Source organism: Crinia signifera, chromosome 19 (genome assembly GCF_055691185.1).
Source record: "Crinia signifera chromosome 19, ASM5569118v1, whole genome shotgun sequence".
Classification (NCBI taxonomy): domain Eukaryota; kingdom Metazoa; phylum Chordata; class Amphibia; order Anura; family Myobatrachidae; genus Crinia; species Crinia signifera.
Window position 1 is genome coordinate 7,870,825 of NC_139226.1, and position 14,123 is coordinate 7,884,947.

Consider the following 14,123-nt stretch of genomic DNA (forward strand, 5'->3'; position numbering starts at 1 on the left):
TGGGCAAAACAGCGTCAGCGACTCCCCAGTGGTGGAAGTTACGGTTCAGGAGAGCAGGAAGCTGGGTAGTGATAGGGGTGTGTGAGTATACGGGGGACTAAAGAGGGGCTTAGGGGTGCCGTGAATTGTGGGAGGGGCGTGGGGGGTGCCGTGAATCAAGGGAGGGAGGGGGCGCAGGTGTCCGCGGATCGCGGGAGAGGGCGGGGGTCCGCAAAGCGTGGGAGGGGGCGTGAATTGCGGGAGGGGGGTGTGTGCGGGGGGTGACGTGAATCAAGGGAGGGGGCGTGAATCGTGGGGGGGTGCGCGGGGGGTCCGTGAATTGCGGGAGGGGGGGGGGGCACGGGGCGCGATAAATCACCTAGTTGGTTATATATTCTTGTAGAAGGATGGTAGGATGTTGCTGTCATTCAGAATGCATTTACATAAACAGTAATAGTAGCAGTAATGCATTTACATAAACAGTAATAGTAGCAGTAAAAGATCGGACTTAAAACACCTACAGTAAAACAGAACAGGTGTTATATATTATACAAAGAATTGGTTGATGATGTGTAGGTTGACGTGCACATAGTTGTCACTGTAAAAAATTGCTACAAGAAAAAATCAACACAGAAAGGTCAACACATGTAAATGTTGACATAAGTGTGGCACTTCATTGGTGTCCATGTCGACACATGAGAATGAATATGAAAACATTGAAAAAGTGAAAAATAAATCTTCAAAAACTCATGTCAACCTTTTTCATTGTCGACCATAGCCATGTCAGTGTTTTGCATGTGCCATTTAATCGTGGGGATGCCGTGAATGGGGGGGGGGGGGGGGGGGGGGGGGAGGTGCATACCCAACATGACCCTCTCCAGGAGGGACACATTGCTCTGTTTCTGGACTTTCTTCTTAATTTATGGATTACCATCACCTGTGCTTAAACACCTTTCTTATCAATTACCCTGTTTAAAACAGGTGATGACAATCATAAATTAAGATGGAAGTCCACAAACAGAGCATTCTGTCCCTCCTGGAGAGGGTCATGTTGGGAGGTATGGAGGTGTGGGGCGCTCACCTGGTGTGTCTGGTGAGTAGCTGTGTCTTTGCTGTGTAACATTGAGAGGCAGAGGGTGTCTGGCCCTGTGGGCTCACTGGGCTGGTTCTCTGTCGAGTCAGTCATGTGAGTCAGAGGCTCCACCCAGCGTTACAGCTTCAGGCACACTTTGAGTGACAGATGTAGCCAAATATATAAGAGATCCCAACCTGCATTTAGGCAGTTGGGAGCTGATTGGCCGGTACTTTATCACTGGACACTTTATCAGTTCATCAGGCTTAATAAATCTGCCCACAGTCCTCAGGCGACTATCAGGTTTTACGGATATCTACGGCGGAGCACAAAATGCTTCATTCAAAAAACCTATGGCACTAATCAATTCACCAGCGCCCAGCCAATGGGAGCCTTAACCACTGCGGTGGTGTGCCCCAAAGTATTCCGGGCTCAGCCGCGCTAAGTATTTCTGGGACAGGACAAACCTACCCTGGTAGGTTTGTCCTGCCCCAGAAAAACTCACCACTCATGGGGTTGAGGCCTGGACTGAGTAAGTGTGGCAGCCAACACCTAGTGCTCATTCTATCACCTTCTGCCTCTAGCACAGGGCTGAGGAACCTTTTTTGGGCCAAGGGCCAATTGTATGGTGGAAAAATCCTTCGGGGGCCATATGTAAAAATTTCTCGGTACTTGTTTCCTAGCACGGCCACAATCGTGGGCATTTTTAGTGGTATACGACGAGACCGACGCGATGCCCCCGATTTTCCCATTGAAATGCATTGAAAATAGTCAAAATCGCGTTGGTCGCGTCGTATGCGGCTAAAAAAGCCTTAAATGGTCCAGACGCGATGCCCACGATTTCCCCATAGGAAACAATGTTAAATGGCTCAATGTACCCGATTTCTCATGGGGAACAATGTTAAATACCTCAATTTCACCAAATCATCATAGGGAACAATGGTAAATGGGCCAGAAAGCCCCAAAAACACCCCAGAACAGTGAAATGTCCCCCCAAAAGTACTTTACGCCACCCCACGATCAACGCGAACCCGAAGCGTGGCGAGCGCAGCGAGCCCGCGAGGGGCGGCGGTACGCGTCCTCCGACCTTTTCATACCCCCACTATCCACGCCGGCGTGGAGTTCAGAATAGAATAGTGTGGCGAGCGCAGCGAGCCCCGCGAGGGGACGCGGATACCTTCACAGGTAAACGCGTCCCTTCGCGGGCTTCACAGGTATCCGCGTCGGCTCGCTGCGCTCGCCACACTATTCTATTCTCAACTCCACGCCGACGTGGATAGTGGGGGTATGAAAAGGTCGGAGGACGCGTACCGCCGCCCCTCGCGGGCTCGCTGCGCTCGCCACGCTTCAGGTTCGCGTTGATCGTGGGGTGGCGTAAAATACTTTTGGGGGGACATTTCACTGTTCAGGGGTGTTTTGGGGGGTTTATGGCCCATTTAACATTGTTCCCTATGATGATTTGGGTAAATTGACCCATTTAACATTGTTTCCTATGGGAAATCGGGGGCATCGCGGCTAAATTGAGGCATTTAACATTGTTCCCTATAGGGAAATCGCGGGCATCGCGTCGCGAGCATCGCACCCGATTTTTTAGTGCTTGCGATGGCCCCGATTTTTCCTCACGATGCCCACGATCATGATCGTTGTGGCCGTGCTAGGAAACAAGTACCAATGTCTCTTACGGATTGTCCTGCTACAGCCGTCCCACGCTCCGGCGGCTATCGCTGAATAGGACTGACCGTCTCCGGTTGCTGTTGATTAAGAGGAATCTCGCAAGAACTACAGACCTCTCGCAAGAAGTCCCCTTTACTTGACTCCAAGCAAAGCCGCCGGGTGGGTAGGAGGGACACTCAGACCGGCTACGGGGGCCGCATACGGCCCCCGGGCCTGAGGTTCCCCACCACTGCTCTAGCACCTTCTGCCTCTAGCACATATATAGTCTGCATATCAGTGCTGAAATACAGAGCACCCTGTGCTAGATGCACCACAGCAGAGAGAGGCACCCCAGGCACGGAAGAGGAACAGCAAGGGGTTTCGGAGATGCAGGGAGCTACTGTAGAACGAGCACTAAATACCCATGTAGTTAAGAATGAGCAGGACAACCACGATTCTCTTAACTCTGCTCTGAATAAAGTAACATTAAACAAACCCTGATGCTAAGAGAATGAAGGCCACATACCTCGTAGGCTTTGCTGACTTGGATAAACTTGTCCTCCGCCCCAGGATTCTTGTTTTTGTCTGGATGCCTGAAACATACAAGACGTTTGTGCTATTACTGGTCATGGCGTAAGCTCCCAAGTCCCTCATCTGTGTACGATGTATGCAGGAGCCCCAGAGTGAGGAACGGACATTATTAGGGTATATACAGGCGTGATTGTTAGATAATATACGCACCATTCCCTGGCCAGCTTCTTGTAGGCCTTTTTAATATCAGCCTGGCTCGCTGTCCGGCTCACACCCAGGATGCGATAGGGGTCGAAATCGGCGGCTGACAGGATCTTCAGAGCTAGGACTAGGAATACCAGAACCCGCCAGAGGAGGCGCAATTTTCTTTGGCCCATAACTCACGTTGTCTCGATGGTGCCTGGAATGACAAGAGGCTATTATGTGGAATCATGGAATCTGACAGCTCATAAGAACCAATTGCCACATCTAGTCTTCCCTTATATCGATATGATAGATGAAGATCAGATACATAGAAGATATATAGATAGGAGGTACAGATATAGTGATCACTCACACACTGATCTTTCAAACCCCTGATCTTTCAAACAGCACCCCAGTTCCTGTTCTCAGCCTGGGGTGCTGCTCTCTGCTTGGAGACTTCTAGCTGGTTCTGTATGTCAGTACTGATGTACAGGCCAGTCTGCGCTAGATGCACCAGAGCAGAAAGAGAACCCCCCCATATACACACACACACTTTTCTTCTCTAAATGTATTGCAAAAACCTCAGGTCATCTCAAGCATCTTTTTGCCACTGTCAACACCCTCATTTGCCCGCGACTGCCTAGGCTTCCCCTCCTCACTCTCTGCCCTTGACTTTACCAACTACTTCACATCCAAAACGGACCCTATAAATCAGGGCATTAAACCCCACCAGTTCTTCAGCAGGCTGCTGCCTCCTCCTTCCCTAGCCTACGCCTTGGCATACCCCTATTAATACCCCTTTTACACCAACGAAAAACCCAGGTCGGACCCAGGTCAGTGTTGGTGTAAATGGGACCAACCCAGGTCCATTGACACTGGTCTCCTACCCAGGTCCTGACCAGGGTTGAACACTGGTCGGACCTGGGTCGTGAGCGGTGTAAATGGTCCCAACCCAGGTCAGGACATCTGGGTAGTGCTGAAAGGATACCAGAAGCATGGGACGCCTTTCCGTAAGTCAGTACCATGCATTCCACAGTGCATTGCAGCAGCAGAAGACAGCAACCCGTGCGGACAGTGCACACAGGCTGCTACCTGGCACTCCACAGTTGGACCTGCCACAACCCTATCTGGCACTAGGATGCAGCGCTGTCAGGCAGTAGTGGGACCAAGAGCTTAAAGGAGAAGGTTGCGTGATGTGCCTCCCACTCCAGTGACTCCATTTTTTAAGGGATATATACCCTACCTACAGAAATCATTTATGTTTGTTTTGGGGGGGCTGGGGGGAGGGGTATGGATTGTTCGGTCGACCTAAAGATTGTCGACAGTCATAAGGTCGACATACTGCAAGGTCGACAGGTGTCTAGGTCGACATGGGATAAGATCGACAGGTCATCAGATCGACACAAGCATTAGGTCGACATGGTCTAGGTCGACAGTCAAAAGGTCAACATGGGGCTTTTCATTGTTTTTTTTTTTTACCCGAATGTCGACATAGTCGACATGGACACAGTTTTAAGTGTCCATGCACTCGGCACACTATTTTATTCTCCCACAATGCCCCAGTGCAGTGATGGCTAACCTTGACACTCCAGCTGTTGTTGAACTACACATCCCAGCATGCCCTGCATCAGTTTTAGCATGGCCAAATAGTAAAACTGTAGCAGGGCATGCTGGGATGTGTAGTTCAATAACAGCTGGAGTGTCAAGGTTAGCCATCACTGCCCTAGTGGATATTAGGGCATGAAATACCGCCTGTCGGTATATGTCGGCTCATTAAACAGTGAAAAATCCTATGCCGACCTAATGCTTGTGTCGACCTAATGACCTGTTGACCTTGTCCCATGTGGACCTTGCAGTATGTCGACCTACTGGTTTCGACCTAATGACTGTCGACCATCTTTAGGTCGACCAACTGACTGCTGCTGCATCACTGAATATAACTTTTTGACAAAATATTTTGCTAAATAAACCAACCAACATTTTTCAATGCTAACTTTTCATGTCTTTTAATTTTTATTTAAATCATTGAGGGAAGGTTGGCTGGCAGTTTATCAGTCCTAAAATTGAAATTTTTAATGTCATCCATAGGGAAAAGCAGGGCTGACCCAGGTTCAGTGTAAATGGTGCAGACCCAGGTCCGACCCAGGTTGAAGTGCTGTGTAAATGGGGTATGAAGCAGGGTCCGACCCTGGAAACTTCCGTGTTCAAAGACCAGGGTCCGACCAGGGATTTTGGTGTAAAAGGGGTATTAAGTCTGCCTTCTTTTCACATGTGTCTGGAGATGAAGTTCTAACCATCATCTGGTTCCCACCGTTCGACCCTATGCCCTCCTGCCGGTTCAAATCTTGCCCACCTCCTCAATCTCACCCATGTCTCCCCTATTCTTAAATAAAAAACAACCCTTGACCCTAACACTCTCTCCAACTACTGACCCATCTCTTCCCACCGCATTTCATTCCTCACACTCTGTGCCTGACCCATATCAGCCTGGCTTCAGCCGCTCCACTAATCTGCTCTGGAGAAAGTGCAATGACCTCTGTGCTACCAAATACAAGGCCCACTACCACCTGCTCATTCTCCTGGATCTCTCTGCTGCTTTTGACACTATGGACCACCCTCTCCTAGTGTTCCTCTCAAGGATTGTTTTAAGGGAAGGGTGCTGATCACCAGGTAGGGCACATTTTAAATTAAATTTATATTAGGGGAAAAGAATGACATATTATTCCACTTAAGTGCTCATTGCTATGGGTTTCTGGCTTGATGCCAGGCAGGGGCACCATTACAGGATCGTGGATGAGGGAGGTAGAGATGGACAGGGAATGGCAGGGAGAGCTGGCAGCAGATGGCCCCGCAGTGGGTTATACTGTGCAATATAACAGCCAGCATGGCGGCAGTCAGCAGACCGGTGCACAACTCTCCCGGCTGCCGCTGTATAAGAGCAGGTCCATGGCGCGGCTATTCCAAAAGTCAAGGGGGCTCACGCCAATCAGGAGCTACCACTGCAGCTTCGTGCTTCAGTTTTGAAGTAGGCACGCTGCTGACCTGCTCTGATACAGCGGCAGCCGGGAGAGTTGTGCACCGGTCTGCCGCTGGGCTGGCTGTTCTATGGCACAGTATAACCCACCATGGGGCCAGCTGCTTACGAGTCTGATAACAGGGGCACCCGAGGCTGCTGTAAGTGCTGATAGGATAACCAGCCACGGGGACCCGCTGCTTATGCAGAGGCTGCTGCCAGCTCTCCCCGCCTCCCCCTGTCCATCTCCCAGCAGCCGGGACAGTTGTGCACTGCTCTGCCGGCTGCCGCAGTGCCTGGCTGTTATATATAACAGTATAACCCAATGCAGGGCCGCTGCTGTCCATAATTCAAGGCACCACTCTGCCCCGGGGGTTCTGCTTCCTGGTAAATCTGGTTGCCATGCCGACCTGGCCCCCGGGTTTTGTCGAGCCCTGCATTATTCCACACACCATAATGCCCATTACACATGATGGCACACACCGAAAGTTCTCAGCGCGGTCGGGGGCAGCGCAAGGGCACACATTGCCACACACAAAGAGGGCAGGGTGCATTTTGCACATATATACACATTGGGCTGCAAATCCTTTACCCCCCTAGTCTATGTGATACTGCCCTCCCCTCACTGTCCTCCTACTTCCCCAACAATTCTTCCTGGGACTTCTCTGATGTCTCTGCTCCACCCGGACACCTCCACCAACAGGTGCCCCACAAGGTTCAGTTCTTTCATCTCTTGTATTCTCCCTCTCCATGTCCTCATCACCTCCAATATCATCTCTATGCTGACGAGCCTCCAATCTACCTTTCCTCTCTCCTGACTTGTATCTCCACTATCGCTTCCTGGATGTCCCAGCGCTTTCTTAAACTCACCCAGGATGCTACAAAGACCCTCATCCACTCACTGGTCATCTCCAAATTGGATTACTATAATCTCTTCCTATCTGGCCTCCCTGACAACTGCCTGCCTATAATCTGTCCTGAATACTGCTGCCCGGCTCATCTTCCTCTCCAAACATACTACGTCCGTTTCCCCCTCTTGCAGTCCCTTCACTTGCTTCTCTTCCAAATGTAACTGAACTTGTCACACTCACAAAGTCCTCACCTGTTCCTCTCTTCCTTATACCTCGGACCTTACCTCCCTTCACACACCCGTCACCTCTGCCTCTAATTACATTCTGCCCGTGCTGCTCCCTACCTCTGGAACTCTCCCCTTAACAGACAAAACTTCACATAGCCTCACAAGACCAACTACCCAGTTCTTCCCTTTAAAATACATAAGTGCTCACAAGGGTTGCGGTATACATGGTAGACAGTTTCTAGGTCAAAAGTCACTAGGTCGACTTAGACATGGCCGCCCTGAATAAGGGCAACAGGAGTTTTTCACGTTTTTGGTGTCTATGTTGGCATGGACACCGTATAAAAGAGTTCCCATGCAGGGAAGTGTGTTATACACAAGGGCCTGACGCACTGCACTGCGTTATGTCCTTGTACACGCCAGTACTGTAACACACACAGCCGGGCAGCATATAGAATCTATATATAGATTCTATATGCAATGAAATGAAATTCCAAGGGTTAACGAACAGTCACAGCCGGGCATGCATATAGATTCTCCATTACCCCCAGGAATTTTGCTTTGACCCCATTTGGGGTAATTTACCCCTGTTCTCTGACCACTGAACTATAGTCTTAAGCTGGGTACACATATGTACAATTTCCTTTTTCTTGCGACCGTTCGATCGACCGAATACACGTTCGGCCGTCCAAAACATACGAGCGTTCTGCGCGTACACATATGTACAATTTTACTTGCGACGTCCGATGTACTCCCGTCCAAACAATCGCAAGAAGAAGTATATGAGAGACCCTGTAACCCTTTGCCTGCTGTTTTAACTAATGTGTGTATAATGCCTCACTGCTCAACACTTTAGACGCATCACTTTAAGACATTAATCAATGTTGAAGTTTTAATAGTGTGTTATGGTGCCCTAAAAAGAGCTTCCAGCCCACTCTATTAAAACTTCAACATTGATTAATGTCTTAAAGTGATGCCTCTAAAGTGTTGAGCAGTGAGGCATTAAACACACATTAGTTAAAACAGCAGGCAAAGGGTTACAGGGTCTCTCATAATGCAGCATACCACCGTGCTTTGTCAAACTGTCAAGCATATCGATCGAACGTGCGTACACACTTCACTTTTGTTCCGATATGGAGCCGTCCTGTCGGATGAAATATTAAGCAGCAAAGAACCTTCGACCGACCGACCGTGGACGGCCAAGAGCGTTTATGGCCGTTTATCGGTCGCACAGCAGCAATTGGGACAGCGTACACACCTATACAATCGAACGGCCGCTTGCCCCCAGATTGGAAGAACGGCCCGACGATTGTATATATGTGTACCCAGCTTTACTGAGAGGCTGTTACAGAAGGCACCTTGCCACGTCCAATTTTAAATTGACAAAATAAGCCCAAGCCTTAAGGCAGCACCGTGCTACTGCAATGCCCTCTTTGCCATCCCCATCAGCAGACCGCATCACCCAGCGGGGTGTGAATGAGCTCACAGACCATGTCAGTAAGTTGACAGTTTGGCATTGACAAAAGGTTGACATGAACTAGGTCGACAATGGTAAAAGGTTGACATGCGTTTTCATGGTGTCAGTGTTGACATTTGAGGAGGGTAAAGCATGAAAAAGACCACAAAAAACTAAGAAAAATCACGTCGACTTTTTGTCACTGTCGGCTTAGTCTATAGAGAGCTTCTGCCAATGTGGAACTATTGACATTTGAGGTAGACATTGATTAATCCCTGTCCAGTGGGTGGGAAAAATGACCATGGGTGAAATGATGCTGTGCAACAGAGAGGGGAACGCGGAGAAGCCCAGCATCTCCGTAAGCACTTGGCACCTCCTCAAGGATGACACAATCGAGGCCATACCAACAGATATCAATACAATAATCCAATTTGTTCCAAACACACCAGAGCAAGTCTTTGTCAACGCTCACAACAGCTGCTCTGCTTCCGAACATTTACACCAGTGGTGTCAAACTCATGGCGCTCCAGCTGTTGTTGAACTACATATCCCAGCATGCCCTGTCACAGCTTTTATATATTGGATTGCTAAAACTCTGGCAGGGCATGCTGGGACATGTAGTTCCACAACAGCTGGAGGGCCATGAGTGTGACACCACTGATTTACACTTATAGGAAGTGTCAGAACAAGTATGGAGAACCACAGCTTGGGGGTGAAAGTTTTTACGTTTTCAGCGGTTTGTGAGGCCTCATGTCAACGGCCGCTGCGTCATCAAAACAAAATGGCTGCTACGGAAAAAACTGGTGTATCATATTGGATATCAGTTGTGTGACATGGCTCAAAAAGTCAGACACATACATACATACATACATACATACTATTACATATCCAGGGAAGTATTCTGACTATATCAATGATAATGACTGGCTTACATAAAATGTTGAAAGTGTCTTTAGTGACCGTGTGTGTGTGATATATATATATACATACATACACACACGTATGTACAGTATGTGAATGTACAGCATGAATATGTGTAGATTATTCATGTGTGTGTGTGTGTCCTGTAGGTACAATATATGTGTACAGCAGGGGTTCTCAAAGTCAGTTCTCGGGACCCCACATAGTTCACATTTTCCAGGTCACCCGGCAGCGCCACAGGTGCACTCATTACTCACTGACACATTTTAAAAGATCCACAGGTGGAGGTAATTATTTCACTTGCGATTCTGTGGGGAGACCTGCAAAACATGCGCTGTGTGGGGGTCCTGAGAACCGAGTTTGAGAACCTGTGGTGTACAGTACATGTATGTGCAATAAATGTGTATACTGTATATATGCGCAATACTGTATATGTATATACTGTATGTACAGTGTGTATGTGCAATGTGTGTATGTATATACCGTATATACTCGAATATAAGCCGAGTTTTTCAGCACATTTTTTTGTGCTGAAAAAGCCCTCCTCGGCTTATATTCGAGTGAGGGTCACACTGCGGGGGAGACGGGAGGACGAAGCTGCCAGAGGTGGGACCCGGCATGTGCGCAGGCTGCCACTCACACTGACAATCCTCCGGCGCAGCCCAGCAGCCGCGTCCAGGAGCGCACAGTCCACCTCCGGGTCACACAGCAGCACAAGGAGGAAGCCGCAGCCCTGACTACCTGCAGCCGCCGGGAGAGAAGGAGAGCAGCCCAGGGCGATTGCGGGAGGGATGGCGTCTCGCATGGCGCTGCAGCACCACAGGCCCCAGCACACTTCAGGTACTCCGCAGCAGCGCAGGTCCCACAGAGTGGGGGGAGAAGGGGAACTACAGATGCCAGCAGAGTTCCACCAGCAGGAGAGGGTGAGGTGGGCAGACTGAGTGGCCTGGAAGCACACACATTGTAGTGTGCAGACATCCGATTGAAGCTGCTGGCTGCTGTCAGTCAGTGGGCTGTGTCGTGATGTATCTTGTGGTAGGTCCTGCTGTGCTGCTAGACCTCCTGCCAGCCTCCGACCGTTACCTGTGCTGCTATCTATTTTGCTGTTGGTGTGTACTACTATTGGCTCTGGCATCTTTACCACTTTCCTCCGCTCCACCTAATCCTCTCCCCATAAATCCTCTCCCCCTCTCCTTTGGCTCCTAGGCTTATACTCGAGTCAATCAGTTTTCCCAGTTTTTTGGGGTTAAATTGGGTGCCTCGGCTTATACTCGGGTCGACTTATACTCGAGTATATACGGTATATATATATATATATATATATATATATATATATATATATATATATATATATATATATATATATATACACATATACACACACACACACACACACACACACACTGTATGTGCGCTGTGTATATACGCGCAATGTGTATATGCGCGCTGTGTATATACGCGCAATGTGTATATACGCGCAATATGTCATATGTGCAATGTGTCTATATGTGCAGTGTGTATGTGCAATGTGTCTATATGTGCAGTGTGTATGTGCAATGTGTCTATATGTGCAGTGTGTATGTGCAATGTGTCTATATGTGCAGTGTGTGTGCAATGTGTCTATATGTGCAGTGTGTGTGCAATGTGTCTATATGTGCAGTGTGTGTGCAATGTGTCTATATGTGCAGTGTGTGTGCAATGTGTCTATATGTGCTGTGTGTGTGTGTGCAATGTGTCTATATGTGCTGTGTGTGTGTGTGCAATGTGTCTATATGTGCTGTGTGTGTGTGTGCAATGTGTCTATATGTGCTGTGTGTGTGTGTGTGTGTGCAATGTGTCTATATGTGCTGTGTGTGTGTGTGTGCAATGTGTCTATATGTGCTGTGTGTGTGTGTGCAATGTGTCTATATGTGCTGTGTGTGTGTGTGCAATGTGTCTATATGTGCTGTGTGTGTGTGTGTGCAATGTGTCTATATGTGCTGTGTGTGTGTGTGTGCAATGTGTATATAGGTGCTGTGTGTGTGTGTGCAATGTGTATATAGGTGCTGTGTGTGTGTGTGCAATGTGTATATAGGTGCTGTGTGTGTGTGTGCAATGTGTATATAGGTGCTGTGTGTGTGTGTGCAATGTGTATATAGGTGCTGTGTGTGTGTGTGCAATGTGTATATAGGTGCTGTGTGTGTGTGTGCAATGTGTATATAGGTGCTGTGTGTGTGTGTGCAATGTGTATATAGGTGCTGTGTGTGTGTGTGCAATGTGTATATAGGTGCTGTGTGTGTGTGTGTGCAATGTGTATATAGGTGCTGTGTGTGTGTGTGTGCAATGTGTATATAGGTGCTGTGTGTGCAATGTGTATATAGGTGCTGTGTGTGCAATGTGTATATAGGTGCTGTGTGTGCAATGTGTATATAGGTGCTGTGTGTGTGCAATGTGTATATAGGTGCTGTGTGTGTGCAATGTGTATATAGGTGCTGTGTGTGTGCAATGTGTATATAGGTGCTGTGTGTGTGCAATGTGTATATAGGTGCTGTGTGTGTGCAATGTGTATATATGTGCTGTGTGTGTGCAATGTGTATATATGTGCTGTGTGTGTGCAATGTGTATATATGTGCTGTGTGTGTGCAATGTGTATATATGTGCTGTGTGTGTGCAATGTGTATATATGTGCTGTGTGTGTGCAATGTGTATATATGTGCTGTGTGTGTGTGTGTGCAATGTGTATATATGTGCTGTGTATGTGCAATGTGTATATATGTGCTGTGTATGTGCAATGTGTATATATGTGCTGTGTATGTGCAATGTGTATATATGTGCAATGTGTATATATGTCATATATGTGCAATGTGTATATATGTGCAATGTGTATATATGTCATATATGTGCAATGTGTATATATGTGCTGTGTATGTGCAATGTGTATATATGTGCTGTGTATGTGCAATGTGTATATATGTGCTGTGTATGTGCAATGTGTATATATATGCTGTGTATGTAGATCAGGCTGAGCGTGCGGCAGTGACAGGACATGATGTAACCCGTGGCTGACGTCGGGCACCGCCAGCCATCACACCCCGGCCTCCGCTCCTCACCTGCCCGGCGGCAGCAGGCACACGTGTCCTCCTGTGTATCGGGCCCTGCTCCGGTTCCCTCCGTCCCGCTGGGTGTCCCCGGTCACTGCCCCATCGCCGGCCTTGGCTTCGCCTCCCTCACACACGGAACCGGAAGCTGCACACCGCGGACCGCCCACCAGCATCTCCACTGACAGCCGCTTTCTCCAATCAGTGGCCAGGTATCCTGACTGGCAGCTGCGTCTCCCTGTCAGCATTGCTATGGATACCGGCTCGTGCCGGCCCTTAGTTCCCACGTGACCGCTTCCCCCAGCGCCCTCTGGTTACCGTAGTAACGGCCCTGACACAGTGCAGTCTCCATCTTATGTGTTCCATCCTCTGTAACCCCCAATAATGTATATACCCACCCTGTGCCAGCCTCAGTGACCCCCAGTATACCCTCATCCAGTGCCAGCCTCAGTGATCCCCAGTATACCCTCATCCAGTGCCAGCCCGTGACCCCCAGTATACACCAGCCCTGTGCCAGCCTCAGTGACTCCCAGTATACCCTCATCCAGAGCCAGCCCTAGTGACCCCCAGTATACCCTCATCCTGTGCCAGCCCCAGTGACCCCCAGTATACCCTCATCCTGTGCCAGCCCCAGTGACCCCCAGTATACCCTCATCCAGTGCCAGCCTCAGTGACCCTCAGTATACACCCGCCCTGTGCCAGCCCCAGTGACCCCCAGTATAACCTCATCCAGTGCCAGCCTCAGTGACCCCCAGTATACCCTCATCCAGTGCCAGCCTCAGTGACCCCCAGTATAACCTCATCCAGTGCCAGCCTCAGTGACCCCCAGTATACCCTCATCCAGTGCCAGCCTCAGTGACCCCCAGTATACCCTCATCCAGTGCCAGCCTCAGTGACCCCCAGTATAACCTCATCCAGTGCCAGCCTCAGTGACCCCCAGTATACCCTCATCCAGTGCCAGCCTCAGTGACCCCCAGTATACCCTCATCCAGTGCCAGCCCCAGTGACCCCCAGTATACCCTCATCCAGTGCCAGCCTCAGTGACCCCCAGTATACCCTCATCCAGTTCCAGCCCCAGTGACCCCCAGTATTCACCAGCCCTGTGCCAGCCCCAGTGACCCCTATCCAGTACCAGCCAGTGACCACAGCCCAGTATACAACCC

At 49.3% G+C, this 14,123-nt stretch overlaps 1 protein-coding gene across 1 annotated transcript in view; it reads right to left on the minus strand.

Annotated features, from left to right (window-relative positions):
• Nucleotides 1–13,141, minus strand: part of DNAJC16 (DnaJ heat shock protein family (Hsp40) member C16) — a 23,746-nt gene extending 10,605 nt beyond the window's left edge. Inside the window, exons 1-3 of the mRNA XM_083161948.1 lie at nt 12,973–13,141; nt 3,446–3,635; nt 3,231–3,297 (exon numbers count right to left, since the gene is read on the minus strand). Coding sequence (XP_083018074.1) covers nt 3,231–3,297; nt 3,446–3,612 — 234 coding nt within the window. The 5' untranslated portion in view covers nt 3,613–3,635; nt 12,973–13,141. The remainder of the gene's footprint in view (nt 1–3,230; nt 3,298–3,445; nt 3,636–12,972) is intronic.
• Between the last annotated feature and the right edge of the window lie 982 nt (nt 13,142–14,123).